General features: G+C 53.7%; 2 protein-coding genes across 6 annotated transcripts; both read right to left on the reverse strand.

Moving 5' to 3' along the window:
- Positions 1-5,140: 5,140 nt before the first annotated feature.
- S100A16 (S100 calcium binding protein A16) lies at positions 5,141-10,334 on the reverse strand. 5 transcript variants are annotated; one of them, XM_077900727.1, is made up of 4 exons: positions 10,134-10,334; positions 9,381-9,487; positions 5,981-6,156; positions 5,141-5,827 (listed from the first exon to the last, which is right to left on the reverse strand). In XM_077900727.1, exons 3-4 carry the CDS (start codon positions 6,131-6,133, stop codon positions 5,669-5,671), a joined length of 312 nt encoding a protein of 103 aa, XP_077756853.1. In that variant the 5' UTR covers positions 6,134-6,156; positions 9,381-9,487; positions 10,134-10,334; the 3' UTR covers positions 5,141-5,668. The 5 variants fall into 5 exon arrangements, with proteins under 5 accessions (XP_077756853.1, XP_077756854.1, XP_077756852.1 ...); XM_077900728.1 differs by having other exon boundaries at positions 9,381-9,492; XM_077900726.1 differs by lacking the exon at positions 9,381-9,487 and having other exon boundaries at positions 10,134-10,331.
- Positions 10,335-11,331: 997 nt separating this feature from the next.
- On the reverse strand, positions 11,332-13,406 carry S100A14 (S100 calcium binding protein A14). Its single transcript, XM_077900742.1, has 4 exons — positions 13,332-13,406; positions 12,828-12,908; positions 12,255-12,401; positions 11,332-12,033 (listed from the first exon to the last, which is right to left on the reverse strand). The coding sequence occupies exons 2-4, from the start codon at positions 12,855-12,857 to the stop codon at positions 11,896-11,898; spliced, it is 315 nt and encodes a 104-aa protein (XP_077756868.1). The 5' UTR covers positions 12,858-12,908; positions 13,332-13,406; the 3' UTR covers positions 11,332-11,895.
- Between the last annotated feature and the right edge of the window lie 516 nt (positions 13,407-13,922).

Consider the following 13,922-nt stretch of genomic DNA (forward strand, 5'->3'; position numbering starts at 1 on the left):
TTAGGGCATAGGGATTACTTAATTTTTTTTTTTAATAAAAGTAAAAAATAAAAGGGCCACCTGGGTGGCTCAATGGGTTAAGCGTCTGCCTTCAGTTCAGGTCATGATCCCAGGGTCCTGGGATGGAGCCCTGCATTGGGCTCCCTGCTCAGCAAGGAGTCTGCTTCTCCCTCTGCTCCTCCCCCTAACTGTGTTCTCTCTCTCTCAAATAAATAAATAAAATCTTAAAAGAAAAAAGGAAGGAAAAAAAGAAAAAAGGAAGGAAGGAAGGAAGGAAGGAAGGAAGGAAGGAAGGAAGGAAGAAAGGAAGGAAGGAAGGAAGGAAGGAAGGAAGGAAGGAAGGAAGGAAGGAAGGAAGGGGGAGGGAGGGAGGGAGGGAGGGAGGGAGGGAGGGAGGGAGGGAGGGAGGGAAGGAGGAAAGGAAGGAAGGAGACAGGAGACATGAGAGCTAATGCTGAAACAACACAAGGAATCATAAGACAGTACTGTGAACGATTACACACCAACAAACTGTACAACATAAAAGAAATGGATAAATTCCTAGAAATACACGACCTACCAAGACTGAATCATGAAGAATTAGAAAATCTGCAAAGACCTAAGGAATGAGTAATCAAAAACCTCCCGACAAAGAAAAGCCCACAGCCAGACAGCTTTACTGGAGAATCTTACCAAACATGTAAAGAAAATTAATGCCAATCCTTCTCAAACTCCTCCAAAAAATTGAAGAGAACAGGGATCCCTGGGTGGTGCAGTGGTTTAGCGCCTGCCTTTGGCCCAGGGTGCGATCCTGGAGACCTGGGATCGAATCCCATGTCAGGCTCCCGGTGCATGGAGCCTGCTTCTCCCTCTGCCTGTGTCTCTGCCTCTCTCTCTCTCTTTCTCTCTGTGTGTGACTATCATAAATAAATAAAACTTTAAAAAAAAATTGAAGAGAACAGAACACTTCCAAACTCATTCTATGAGGCCAGAATTACCCTGATACCAAACACAAACAAAGACACTATAAGAAAACTAAATACCAATATCCCTGATAAATATTAACACAAAATCCTCAACAAAATACTAGCAAATCAAATTCAACAGTACATTAAAAAACTTATACACTATGACCAAATGGGATTTATCCCTGGGATGCAAGAAAAGTTCAACATAAAAAAAAAACAATAAACATAATACACCACATTAACAGAATAAAAGAAAAAAACACATGCCCATCACAACTGATATAGAACAAACATTTGAGGGAATCCCTGGGTGGCTCAGTGGTTTAGCACCTGCCTTCAGCCCAGGGCATGATCCTGGAGACCCGGGATCGAGTCCCACATCAGGCTCCCTGTGTGGAGCCTGCTTCTTCCTCTGCCTGTGTTTCTGCCTCTCTCTCTCTCTCTCTCTCTCTCTCTCTCTCTCTCTCTCTCTCTGTGTCTCTCATGAATAAATAAATAAAATCTTAAAAAAAAAATACTTTGGGTTTCAACACCCTTTCTTGATAACCACTCAACAAACTAGGAAAAGAAGGAACAACCTCAACATAGTAAAGGCAATATATGAAAACACACAGTTAACATCATACCCAAGAGTGAAAAACTGAGAGCTTCACCTCTAAGGTCAGGAAAGGGCAGGGACACCCCTCTCGCCACTTCTGTTCAGTTCTGGAAGTCCTAGCCACAGCAATCAGGTAATGAAAAGAAATAAAAGACATCCAAATGATCAACCAGGCAGAAGACTCATCTGCTGAAAACCATAGAACATGCTGCTGAAAGGAAGAAGAGATCAATAGAAAGAAGCTCCATGTTCATGGATTGGGAAACTTCATATTGATGAAATGTTGGTCTTACTCAAAGTGATATACAGATTAAATGCAATCCCTATCAAACCCCCAAGGGTGTTTTTTTTGCAGAAATAGAAAAAAACTATCCTAAAATGCATATGGAATCTCAAAGGACCCCATATAGTCAAAAAAATTTTGAGAAAGAGGAACAAAGTTGGAGGTGTCATACATTCTGATTTCAAAACATATTACAAAACTACGGTAATCCAAACGGTATGGAAGTGGCAAAAAGACAATAAAGACAGGCATATACACCAACTGAATGGAATGAAGAGCCTAGAAATAAAGCCTCATTTATTTGGTCAAATAAATGATTTTCAGCCTTATACCACATACAAAAATTAATTCAAAATGGATTAAAATCCTAAACATAAGGGGATCCCTGGGTGGCTCAGCGGTTTAGCACCTGCCTTCAGCCCAGGCCGTGATCCTGGGGTCCCGGGATCAAGTCCCATATCGGGCTCCCTGCATGGAGCCTGCTTCTCCCTCTGCGTGTCTCTCTCTCTCTCTCTCTCTCTCTCTCTCTCGCTGTCTGTCATGAATAAATAAATAAAATCTTTAAAAACAAAAAAACAAAAACAAAAACAAAAATCCTAAACATAAGACCTGAAACCATAAACCTCCTAGAAGAGAACATGGGGGAAATCTCCATGACATTGTAACAGGCAATTATTTCTTGGATATGACACCAAAAGCAGGTAGGTAACAAAAGCAAAAATAAACAAATGGGACTACATCAAACTTCAAAACTTCTGCAGCGAGGAAGAAATGTCAGGGTGAAAAGTAGCCCACAAGAGGGGAGATATATCTGCAAACCATACATTGCACAAGAAGTTAATATTAAGGATATATAAAGGGGCACCCAACTGGTTCAGTTAGTAGAGCAGACAACTCTTGATTTCAGTATTGTGAGGTTAAGCCATACACTGGGTATAGAGATTACTTAGAAAAAAAGTTATTAAATTTAAACAGTAAGGGACACCTGTGTGACTCAATGGTTAGGCATCTACCTTCAGATGTGCCTCAGGATGTGATCCCGGGGTCCTGGAATTGAGTCCTGCATTGGGCTCCCTGGGGCTCTCCCTCTGCCTGTGTCTCTGCCTCTCTCTCTGTGTCTCTCATGAATAAATAAATAAAATCTTTGAAAAACATAACTAAAGATAATAAAATTTTTAAAAATTAAATCTTTTTTAAAAATAATACATAAAGACCTGCTACAACTCAATATTAACAACAACAACAAGACACAAATAACCTCATTTAAAAATAAGCAGACAGGGAACACCGGAGTGGCTCAGCGGTTGAGCATCTGCCTCAGGGCATCATCCTGGAGTCCCGGGATTGAGTCCCACATCAGGTCCCTGCATGGAGCCTGCTTCTCCCTCTGCCCGTGTCTCTGCCTCTGTGTGTGTGTGTCTCTCTTGAATAAATAAATAAAATCTTAAAAAAAAAAAAAGGCAAATAGACATTTATGCAAAGCAGATATGCGAACAGCCCATAAGCACATGAAAAGATACTCAACATCAGGGAAATGCAAATCAAAACCACTACATATCACCTCACCCCTATTAGGATGGCCACTATCAGTAAAACAGAACATAACAAGTGTTGGCAAGAACGTGGAGAAATCAGGGCGCCTGGATGGCTTAGTTGGTGAAGCGTTGGCCTTCAACTCAGGTCATGATCTCAGGGTCCTGGGATTGAGACCCACATCAGGTTCCCTGCTCGGTGGGGAGTCTGCTTCTCCCTCTTCCTCTCACCCCACTCGTTCTCTCTCTTGTTCTCTCTCCCTCTCAAATAAACAAATAAAATCTTTTTTAAAAAAAGAAGAATGTGGAGAAATCAGGCACTGTCAGTGGAAATGCAAAAGGGTGCAGCCACTGTGGAAAACAGTGTAGAGGTTCGTCAAGAATTTAAAAATAGAACTACCAGCAATCCCACTTCTGGGTATATCTCAAAAGCATTGAAAATAGAATCTTGAATGGGACGCCTGGGTGGCTCAGTGGTTGAGTGTCTACCTTTGGCTCAGGTTGTTTGGCTCAGGGTGTAATCCCGGTCCCAGGATCGAGGCCCACTCCTCCTGCGAGGAGTCTGCTTCTCCCTCTGTCTGTGTCTCTGCCTCTGTGTGTGTGTGTCTCATGAATAAATAAATAAAATCTTAAAAAAAAAGAAAAAGAAAGAAAGAAAACAGAATCTTGAAGAGATGTCAGTGCTCCCAAGACACTGATGCGAATTGCATGTCTGTCCACCCACAGGTGAGTGATAAAGAATATGGTACACATTGAATGGAATATTAGCCAGCCTTTAAAAAGAAGGAAACGGTGTTGTGCGCAACAAGAGGGATAAACCGTGAGGATGTTATACGACATGATATAAGCCAACCCTAAAGAGACAGATATGGCATAATTCCACTTATCTATCTAAAGTCACTGAGCTCAGAGAAACACAAAGTGGAGTAGTGGTTGGCAGGGGCTAGGGGGCCTGCCACAGGATGGGCACAGTCTTGGGCACGTGGGAGTTCTCAGGCCCTGCAGGACCACGACAAAGTGCAGGGAGGTAACTACCATGACGTACAACTTGAAAGTTGTTGGGCATGAAATTACGTTACGTGTGTTTTACCACAATAAGATAGAGAGCCCCCTTGCCAAGAAATGTGAACAAGCTCTTCCCCACTTAGGGACATTGGGACAGGCAAAGGGGAGCTGGGGACGGGCCGTTGGGGTGGGGGTGCCACCTTGACTACAGACCTGTCCTGAGCAGATTATCCTAAGAAGTTGAGGATCTGTAAATGGAGTGTAATAAAAGTGTCTGTGCCTGCACATCTTGAAGACTGAAACTTTGGAGTACCTAGCCCCAGACTGAAAGCCCTGATCAGAGCCTGCTGGCTGGGTCTCCTCCCCTCCTGGGGGGCCATGGGGCACTGTCCCTGTGTAGGGGGCAGCCAGCATCGTCCCCACCTCACAGTCCAGATCTGGCCACTCTGTCCCTCCTCTTCACTCCTACTTCCCGGTTACACAAACTATTAGAAGGATCTATTGAGAAGGATTCAGGACCCCAGCACGGCTTGCGACTCCAGGCCGAGGGTGGCGGCTGCTTGCTCAGAAAACTGGAAGGAGACCTGATGGGACACCCTGTGTGCCCGAAGTGGAATGTGTGGCCCTGGTGAGCTGTGAGGGCCCTGGTGAGCTGTGAGGGCCCTGGGAGTCTAACAGCCCTGCCAGGATCAAGCGTTCTGGCTCCTTTCTCTGTCTGGCCAGATCCCCCCTTGCCTCAGAGCCCAGGGCAAAGACCACCAAGGAATGAGGATGCTCCAGGGAGTGGAAAGGCTTTAATGAGCGTCACAGATGGACCGGGTGGGACGGGTACACATTCCAAATGCAGTCATTGCCTCAGTGAGCAGGACAGTGGAGGCCCAGGCCTGCTCAGCTGTCCTCCGACTCACTGGCAGCTGAGGGGAACCCCTAGGCATCCCCTGCACCCAGCACAGGCCTTGAGAGGAGGGGGCAAGGGCTGCTGCTGCCACCTCAGCAGGAAGACCTCAAGCAGCAAGCTGACCTCCAGAGGTCAGGAGAGGCCAGGAATCAGACAGAACATGGAATCCCGTGGGGTCCCCAGACAGCACGGAAACTCACAGAGGGGCCCCCAGAGCCAACTGGCTCCAGGAAGTAAGTCCTTTAGGGGACACCCCCAGACTGAGACACTCACAAAGGGCCAGCAGAAGGTCTGGAGGGAGAAGCAGGGGTGGGGGCAGGGGGGTGGAGGAGGCAGGGGGGAGCCGGGAAGAGCACCAGGGCTGGGCGCCGGGCAGTGCCATGAAGGGGTGCCGGAAGGGGTCCTCTAGCTGCTGCTCTGCTGCTCCTGTTGGCGGATGAGGTTGGCAATGGGGCTGGTGATGCCACCTATCAAGGTCCAGTACTCGTCGAAGCTGATACGCCCATCGTGGTTGGCGTCCAGGTTCTGGATGAGCTTGTCTGCCGCCTTCCGGTTCCCCGTATCCTGAAGAGGAATGAGGGTCAGCGGCGCTGAGGGCAGGAGTCCGGCCTGGGGCTCTGGCCTGAGCGCTGCTGCCCTGGAAGATGTGGACCGAGCCTTCCCTGGTCATGCCCAGGCAGGGTAGGGGGTGGGACCCTGGTTTGGGGGGTGCCTCACCGTCAGCATATGGTTGAGCTCTTTCTGGAGCATCTTCCGGAAGCTGCTCTTGCTGATCTTGTTTTTGACCAGGCTGTGCTTAGACACATATTTGTAGAAGTTTTCCACCAGGACCACGACCGCCTTCTCCAGCTCCGTGTAGCTGTCTGCCATCTCACCGCCTCACTCCTCAGGGCCTGGACATCAAGAGCACAGGGGAGGTGAGGAGACCCTGCAGGCCAAGTCCCCTGCAGCCTCCTGCCCCCATCCTTCTGCTGCCCGCCATCCACCCCTGCAGGTGCTCCACAGGAGAGATGAGGCTGAGACAGGGAAGCCTGACTGGGGCAGCCAGGCAGCTGGGTGGGCCTGGGACAGAAGTGTGTGGCTGCTGCCGTAATCCAGGCGCTCACCAGCTAAACCGCCCCAGCAGGTTCCCCCAGCACATTCCCGAGGCCCTGCCCCAGCCCCAGGCACCGGGCCTGTCAGGGCCCCAGCCAGAGCAGTAGGTCCTATCCCTCTGCTCTCTCCACACCTGACCCACCCAGGGCCCTCCTCAGGAGCAGCACAGCTACAGACTGTGAGGACAAGCCAGAGGGGCCAGGAGGCAGAAGCCATGTCCCCACCCCAGGCAGCAAAGCGAGGGCAGGCACCTAGGCCCTCCCCAGTCCCTGCAGCCAGGCGCCAGGACAGGGACTGCAGGAGCCCAGGGAAAGGAAAGGACAATGTCCTCATTCACTGAGTTAGACTTTCTGCAGACCCCCAGCCACCTCCCGCTAGCCTGCCCTCCTTAATATCCACCCCCAAATACATAGGAGGCGCCAAGAGCCCTGCCCCATTACCTAAGGAGGAGCTAGGCCTGGTTCTGCCCCAGCTGGAGGCAGCTGCAGCCAGTCAGAGACTACACGCATCACCCCCTCATCCCAGGACAAAAGGCACTCAGTCCAAGCGGATACAGCCTTCAGAATAACAGGATATGAGGGGAACAGGCGGATCTACTCCAGGAGTCGCCGCCCATGCCCAGAGCCCCCCCAAGTGAACCCGGGCAAATGAACCTCCTCCCCTCCCGCCCCCAAGCCCAGGAATGAGCTAGTCACCCTGCCCATCAGGTCCCAACAAGGGAAGGTAGACACAGCCACTACGTGGGCCTGAGCATCGTGTGCCCCAACTTGGAAGAGAGGTCTGCTGGCCAGGCCTCCCTCAGCAGAGCCTCGTGCCCTGCCAGCGTCCCTCTGCTTCCCTGGCTCTCACAGGCTCCCAGGCCGCACTGGCAGGGGCTGCCGACTCTTCCAGGATCTGGTCTCCCCAGGTACCAGGCAATTCCTGAGGCAAGGATAGTGTTTCTTATGTGCAACCATTGTGTATTCTGAACCAAAATGCACAACTCACAGACTTTAGGACCATTTTTTAAAATCCTAGGTCCATGAGCTCCCTGCTTTTAATTTCTACCTTTCCCCTTGCCTGCATCATCTGGCCCAGTGGCTTACTGGAGGTAGACGTTCTATAGATATGATACCTCCCTCCAGCCCTGGAACCAGATATCCAGAGCCCCTGACCACCCTTCTATCATTTGTCCCTTAGGAAGCTCTTTATGAAGGAGGAACATCCAGAGGGACGAGGCCCTAATGGAGGGAGAGAGGTGGGCTGAGGGAGAGGAACAGACCAGGGTGTCTCTGAGACGGGCCCTTGCCTTCTGTCCCTGCTTCGCCCACCTGACCACTCTGGTCTAGGGCCAGAGGACGGAGTGTGGAAGTGGGACTACAAGAAACCACGTTCTTTCCCCATGCTCCTCATTTATCAAGTGTGTGACTGTGAGGTCCAACGTTCCCATCTTTGTGAGACTTTCATACAAACATCCTAACACCAATGAAGAGGGAGAAAAGTTCTGATCCACAAAATGCTGCTCCACTGGCCCTAGTCAGGGGAGGCCCAGGCCCACGGCCAGCACTCCTGGGGGTTCCAGAAGCTGTACTCACTTCCACAGGGACTGTGTGCCAAGCCTACTCCCAATCAAGCTTCAAGAGTTTGAAGAGAACCCCCCGAACTTAACCATCCCAGACCTCCTTCCCTAAATGAGGAACCCTGTGGGAACCACGCAGCAAGAGGAAAGAGGAAAAAATCAGGTTTGGAGTACTACACCTCTGACCCTGACCCACCTTCCCCTCATAGCCTTTCTTGGAGTCTGGTCTCTCTGATCAGGGGAGACTCCTCTGGCCCCGACCTGGCCTCTGGCAGCCATGCAGGCCAGACACTGCTGGGCACCCAGGTCGGCCAGCTGCTGTCTCCTTCAACACCCTAGTTTCGGGTCCCTAGCAGTCCGCGCCCGCGCCCCGACCTTCTTCTAGTCAAATGGGAATGCTGGTGATAGCCATCTGGATAAGGGCTTCTCTGAAGCTTTTTTTGAAGGAAGGCTATCAGAGTGGGATGGTCAGGTGCCATTACCCTGGTCCTCCTGCTTCCCTCCCCTGGGGACCAGGAGACAAGCTCTGCCACCACACTCACTCACCACACCTGCTTCTCCCACCTGCCCCATTCTGCCACCAGCCAGAGGGAACTAGGCCGGAGGGGTCAAGCTGTGGACATGGACATTAGAGCCCAAAAAGTGGGAGTGGGGGACCACTTGTCCTCCAAAGGGTCCTCTCACACAGAGCCCCCCATCCTCCCCCAATGTCCTCCTTGTCCCTTCCTCAGCTGATTCATCCCTTGAGCAACCAAGAGGTCCCACCCCCCAACCCCGCCCACCTCAGTCCAGCTTGCTGATTTCTCCCAAACTCTGTGGGCGCTCTGACACTTGACCCTGGGTCTCAGCCACTGCAGCCCCGCCTCCCACCCCCAGGTTCTAGGCTCTACCCCTCCAAGTGCCTCCTAACCACACCCAGCCCCCTTGGGTCCACCACACACACTCCACCTCTCCCACCAGAGTCTCGAATGGTCTCTGGGGGCCAGTGATATCCCTGAATTTCTCTACCTCTTGGTCACTGTCCTCTCTAGAGCTTGGCCCTCTCTCAAGCCTGAATTTGGCCTTTCATGTGTCCCTTCCATCCACCTCAAATTTGTTCACTTGTTTCTCATCATTTATTTCCTTCTTCATCCATTGTCTCATTTATTCACTCCTTCATTCACCGACCGGTTCTCTCATTCATTCACTCACTCATTTCCTTCTTCATTCATTTGTCTGCCCCAAGTACCTGCCCTGCACAGGGGAAGTGTGATCTAAACTGGCTAGTAACCGGTCACTCCATTTGCAAGGCTGTTTCAAATGAATGTCTCCAACCTTAATGGCCCCATTCTGTGCTCCCAGTTCCAGAGGCTAATGCATGACCCCAGGACCCCTGCCTCGCCCTCCGCCCTCCGTGACCTCACAGGACTCACTGCATCCACCTCCCACATCCACACACAGAGCCCCCAGGTGCCGTGCACTCACTTCTGCTTCAGAGCAATGTCGCTGGAGGAAGAAGGCTGCTTCTCTGGAGCGTTGTCCAGACAAGTGGAGTTGGAGGATGGTGTAGCGGCTCACACACCCGGCTGTCCCTGGTCTCACCAAGGGCCAGAGAGCTCTTTACTAGTCAGCAAGGAAGCCTGAGCCCAGAGCACAGGCACCCCCAGGGCTCCCTCTCCAAGCGCCCCTGCCCTCATCCCCACCCTCCAGGGCAGGGCACAGCACCGGTGGCTCCGTCAACCACAGCCAGTCAAGCCACCATCTGCCTGGGTCCCGGAGTGGAAATAAGCCTCCTGTCCTTGGGCTCTTGGGCTGGCTGGGCCCTGCCCGGTTCCTCTCTCAGGACAGAGTTCCCAGAGCCCAGTGAGGCCTGTGTCCAGGTCTGACCACCCCCAGCCGCCACCAACACGCACTTGCCCTTGTTCTGAAGGCAGGACCGAGCAGCTGAGACAAAGCTCCTGAGCGCTCTGCCTTGTGGCACAGGCCCTGCCTGAGAGCCCAACCAGCATCCGGGTGGGGAGGGGGCTGCCCCAGCCGCTCCTCTGAAGGCCTCTCCAGCCCCCAACCCCCCCCAGATGTCTCCATTCCCAAACCAGCCTGTGGGAAAATTAACAATTAACCAAACCTTCCTGCCCGGGGTCTGCAGGCCCCTTTCATGGCCCCCTCTCCTGGCCCCAAATGCCGGCAGGGCCTCTCGGGCAGCCCCCAGACCTCCCAGGCTGGGCTGGGGGTGCTCACCTGCCTCCTGGGATGGCGTCCTCTGCAGCAGGGCTCTGGGGCCTGGGCTCTGGCACTGCCAAGCAGCTCCCCCCGGCTCAGCCGGTCCAGGACTCCTCCCCGCTTCGCTCCCAGAATCTGTCCTACTCCCTTCAGCTGTGCCTGGCTGAGCTGGCTGGTGGGGAGGTAGTGACTGAGATCCCTCTTGACTTGGCCCTGGGGTTGGGCCCTCGTTAAAGGGATACACACCTTTTTTAACACCCCTCCACCCCCACCCCAAAGGGAGTGGTGGAAGCTGGCACCCCCCACGATTCCACCCTCCTTGCCCTGCAGCGCCTGAGGAAAAGAACCTAGTCAGTGGAGAAAGAAAGGGAAAGGCTATCACCTGCCCTGATCACCTGGATCCCTAGCAGCCCAGTTTCAAGGTCCCCCCCACCACACACACATTCAGTCAGCATTGCAGGCCAGCCTGGCTGGCCACAGACCCCCTTGCTATTAGGATTTCAGGAGTATTGCCTGAGTTCTGTGGGTCCCGTGAGAAGGCAGCGGCTGAGCCTGGCCCCTGGCCTTCCCACCCCCATCTCAAGCACCAGGAGCTGACACCCAGTATGCAGTGGAGGATTGTCCTAGGAACACCCCTCCACCCTTCCCCAGGACACCCAAGGGGAGCGGCCAGTTCAACATATAGAGGCAACAGAGCAAACCCTAACGGTAGAGACCTCAGCTCTGGGTGCTGGCTCTGTCAGGCTCTCCGCTAAGGACTTTATGCAAGGTGTCCATTATTCTCCAAACAAATCTGTGAGAGATACGGACAGGCCATTTTACAGAGGAGGAAACTGACACCCTGGGAGCATGCCCAAAGCTCCAGAGATGGTCAGTGGCAGAGCTAGGCGCACACCCAGGCAGCTCAGCCTGCTTCTCAGCCCAGCATTCCCCTGCAGCCAGTCAGCCAGGCTCCAGCACACCCGCTTTCTCAGGGGAGCACGCAGTGCCTCCTCTCCCGTCAGAGAACAAGTGACTTGGCAAAGAGAAGCCTACCCTTCCGAGAGGACCAGGTCTCCCAGCTTTGGGGCCTCCACTGAAATCCATGGGGGAAGTGAGTCCCCGTTCACTCTCACTGCAACTACTGCAGCCCCACAAGTCCCGTGCCTCCAAGGACTCTGACATTCACCCCAAGCACCCATGGACCAAGGGGGAAGCATCCAGTCAAGACAACATCTTTCACTTTTTCCATTTTTTTATTCATCAAATGATACAAAACAACCATACTTCTTTAAATGCCCAAGCACCCTGTTGATCCTCCCCAAAGTCACACCCTCCTCAGCCTGCTCTCTCTTTTCCTGCCCAGGGGCAGAGCGGGAGGCAGGAAGGTGTAGCACTGGACAGACAGCTACCGTGTGGGTTGGGGAAGAGATCTGGAAGGGCAGGTTCTCAGAGGCCCTTCTGAGTACCAAACCTCTAACCCCCTGCTTCAAAACATTTCCAGTAGCCCAGCTCCCCACTGCCCTCCTCTGTAACCCAATCACTCAGCCCTACACCATCCTTGTCCCCCCAGCCTCTCACCGAATCCATACCTGGCCCCCACCCGCCCCCCTCAGCGGGGGCCTCTGGGGAGCTCTCAGAGACCCCGGGAAGGGCTGCTGAGGCCTGGCCCTTGCAGAGGTGAGGCAGGTACAGACAGGGGAATCGTGTGGTGCTGGCAGAGAGGAGTTTAATTTCTAGGCCCACAGTCTCCAAGGTCCCCTTTCCCCCAACATCCCCCAAGAATCCCAGGGAAATGTTCTCAGCTGCTCCGCACAGGGCTCTCCAGCTTCACGCTCCTGGCTGCTTCTCCAATCAGCTCCCAGAAACTTCCAAACTCCAGTTTAGAGTCAGTACAGCTGCCCAAGTTGGCAATTTTCTCTTCCAGCCCATAGTTGCTCTGAGGGGAAGGAAGACAGCACAACTCAGCAAGGCGGCACCTGCCGCACCCTGCCCAGCAGGAAGCAGGCCCTGAGTCTACCTGCCATTGGCAAGGGGAAGGGCTAGGGCTCCCTCGTGCAGGGGCCAGCCCAGCTGTGGGTGCGGTCTTGCGGCCCTTGCCTGGAAAGTCAGGACCTTGCTGCCTGGGGCGGGGCGGGGCAGGGCAGGCCCACCAAGTACCGGCATAAGGTGGGGCAGCTGCTGGGTGACCAGGGCCTGCAGTTCTGAGGGAGTCAGCGTCTCCTTTCCGCCTTCCACAGAGTACTGGTGGAAGCTCCTGATGAGGGTCTCGATGGCCCTCTCCACCTCACTGAAGTCTTGTGTATCCTGAGGACCCGAGAGGGGGGAGCAATGGGTTAAGGAGGCCCCGCCCACCCAACCACACTCCACCTCCCCAGCCCCCCAAGGCCCACAGGGCAGAAGACAGCTGGAAGGCAGAGGGGCTCTCACCCACCACAGAGACCAGCATACAGCTCCCCTCGCCCCCGCTGGCCTCTGCCCTGAGCCTCAGGCTGAGCAAGGCCTCCTCCCTGTCACCCACAGCCCCCACACAGGATGGTCCCGGCATGAGGCAGAGATACCCTTTCCCCAGAGGGCTCCTTGTGTGGACACATCACCCTGTGTGAACCCCAGAGAGGAGTTGGGGTCTCCCGGGCAAGGTCTAGGGCACAGGCAAAGGGGGCAAGTCAGCAGGGATGCAGACCCTCAGGGTGGAAGATGAGCCTGGGAACAGAAAGGCATGACTGGCCCCACCTCAGCATTGGCCGACCGACACTGTCCCATGGTGACTGGTGTGCTGGTCCTGGTGAGAGCTGTGTCGTCCTACAGCTGGCCCTAGAGGAGCGGAAGGTTCATGATCTGCCTGGATCTACGGAGACAGTGGGGGTGGGTGTCAGCATTTCTTTCTCAACTATCCCCTCTAGCTGTACCCCAGATACTCTGTGCCTCACTCAGGAGGCCAGAGCCAACTCCACATGAGGCCGAGTTCCTGCAGGGGATCCAGGAGCTAAGATCACAGCCTCCAGGCCCACCCATCTAGAGGGAATCCCTTGGACCTCACCCCAGATCAGCCCTTCCATTTCTTCCCACCACTCACCTCTGCTACACACACACACACACACACACACACACACACACACACACACGCGCCAGCCTCCAGGACCTGCCCTTCTCCTGGCTGGCTAGGGCAGAATAATGAAGTGTCACCCTTTGGACAGGGGGCAGCCCCTTTGAGTAAAGAGCCCTGCATCTCCTTACCTGCTGGCAGCTGCTGGGACAGGAGGCTAGGAGTCAGCTCACCTGAGCTTAGTGCTTATACCTGGGGGCAGGGAGAGAAAACAGGGGGCTGGGCCTTCTCCTAAGCCTCCCCTGTTTTGGCAGTCATCCGGGCTGTGAGCCAGCTGTGCGGGGCCCCACCCTCCACCGGCCAGAACTCCAAGCCCGCCCATCCTCCCCTTGGAGGGAACCCTGGATTGCCCCTGGCTCCAGACCAGCAGGCCAACTCAGGGCAGGAGAGAAGGAAGGAGAGGTCGGGGAGAGAAGAGTTGGGGGTTGGCAACACTGCAGTGTCAAGCCTGGGGGGAAATCTTGGAGGAACTGTAGGGCAGGAAGTGGAGGGGCTTCTCGTCAATAACCAGGAAAGGAGAAGCAGAGGCTCATGGTCCAGAGGGAGTAAGCTACCCATGAGCTGCGAGGTCCCCCTGGACCGCACTGTCCTTGGACAAGTCTCACATACATTCCTACTCCTCCCAGCTGGGACAGTCTGGGCTGGGACACTCAAACCTGCAGTCCCCACAGCTGAGAGGTCAGGACTCAGGTGGGGAAGGAGCTCAGAAAGGGCACAGTGTA

This window comes from Canis aureus, chromosome 6 (assembly GCF_053574225.1).
Source record: "Canis aureus isolate CA01 chromosome 6, VMU_Caureus_v.1.0, whole genome shotgun sequence".
In the NCBI taxonomy this organism is placed as follows: Eukaryota; Metazoa; Chordata; class Mammalia; order Carnivora; family Canidae; genus Canis; species Canis aureus.

What these genes read in the sequence shown, in the direction of transcription:
- S100A16 (XM_077900727.1), bottom strand. Translation starts at nt 6,133, where the DNA reads ATGGCAGACAGCTACACGGAGCTGGAGAAGGCGGTCGTGGTCCTGGTG. An exon ending in AGCTCAACCATATGCTGACG is followed by an intron (nt 5,828 to 5,980) that starts GTGAGGCACCCC and finishes ATTCCTCTTCAG; the next exon opens with GATACGGGGAACCGGAAGGC.
- S100A14 (XM_077900742.1), bottom strand. Translation starts at nt 12,857, where the DNA reads ATGGGACAGTGTCGGTCGGCCAATGCTGAG. An exon ending in GTCGGTCGGCCAATGCTGAG is followed by an intron (nt 12,402 to 12,827) that starts GTGGGGCCAGTC and finishes TCGGGTCCTCAG; the next exon opens with GATACACAAGACTTCAGTGA. An exon ending in AGCTGCCCCACCTTATGCCG is followed by an intron (nt 12,034 to 12,254) that starts GTACTTGGTGGG and finishes CCTTCCCCTCAG; the next exon opens with AGCAACTATGGGCTGGAAGA.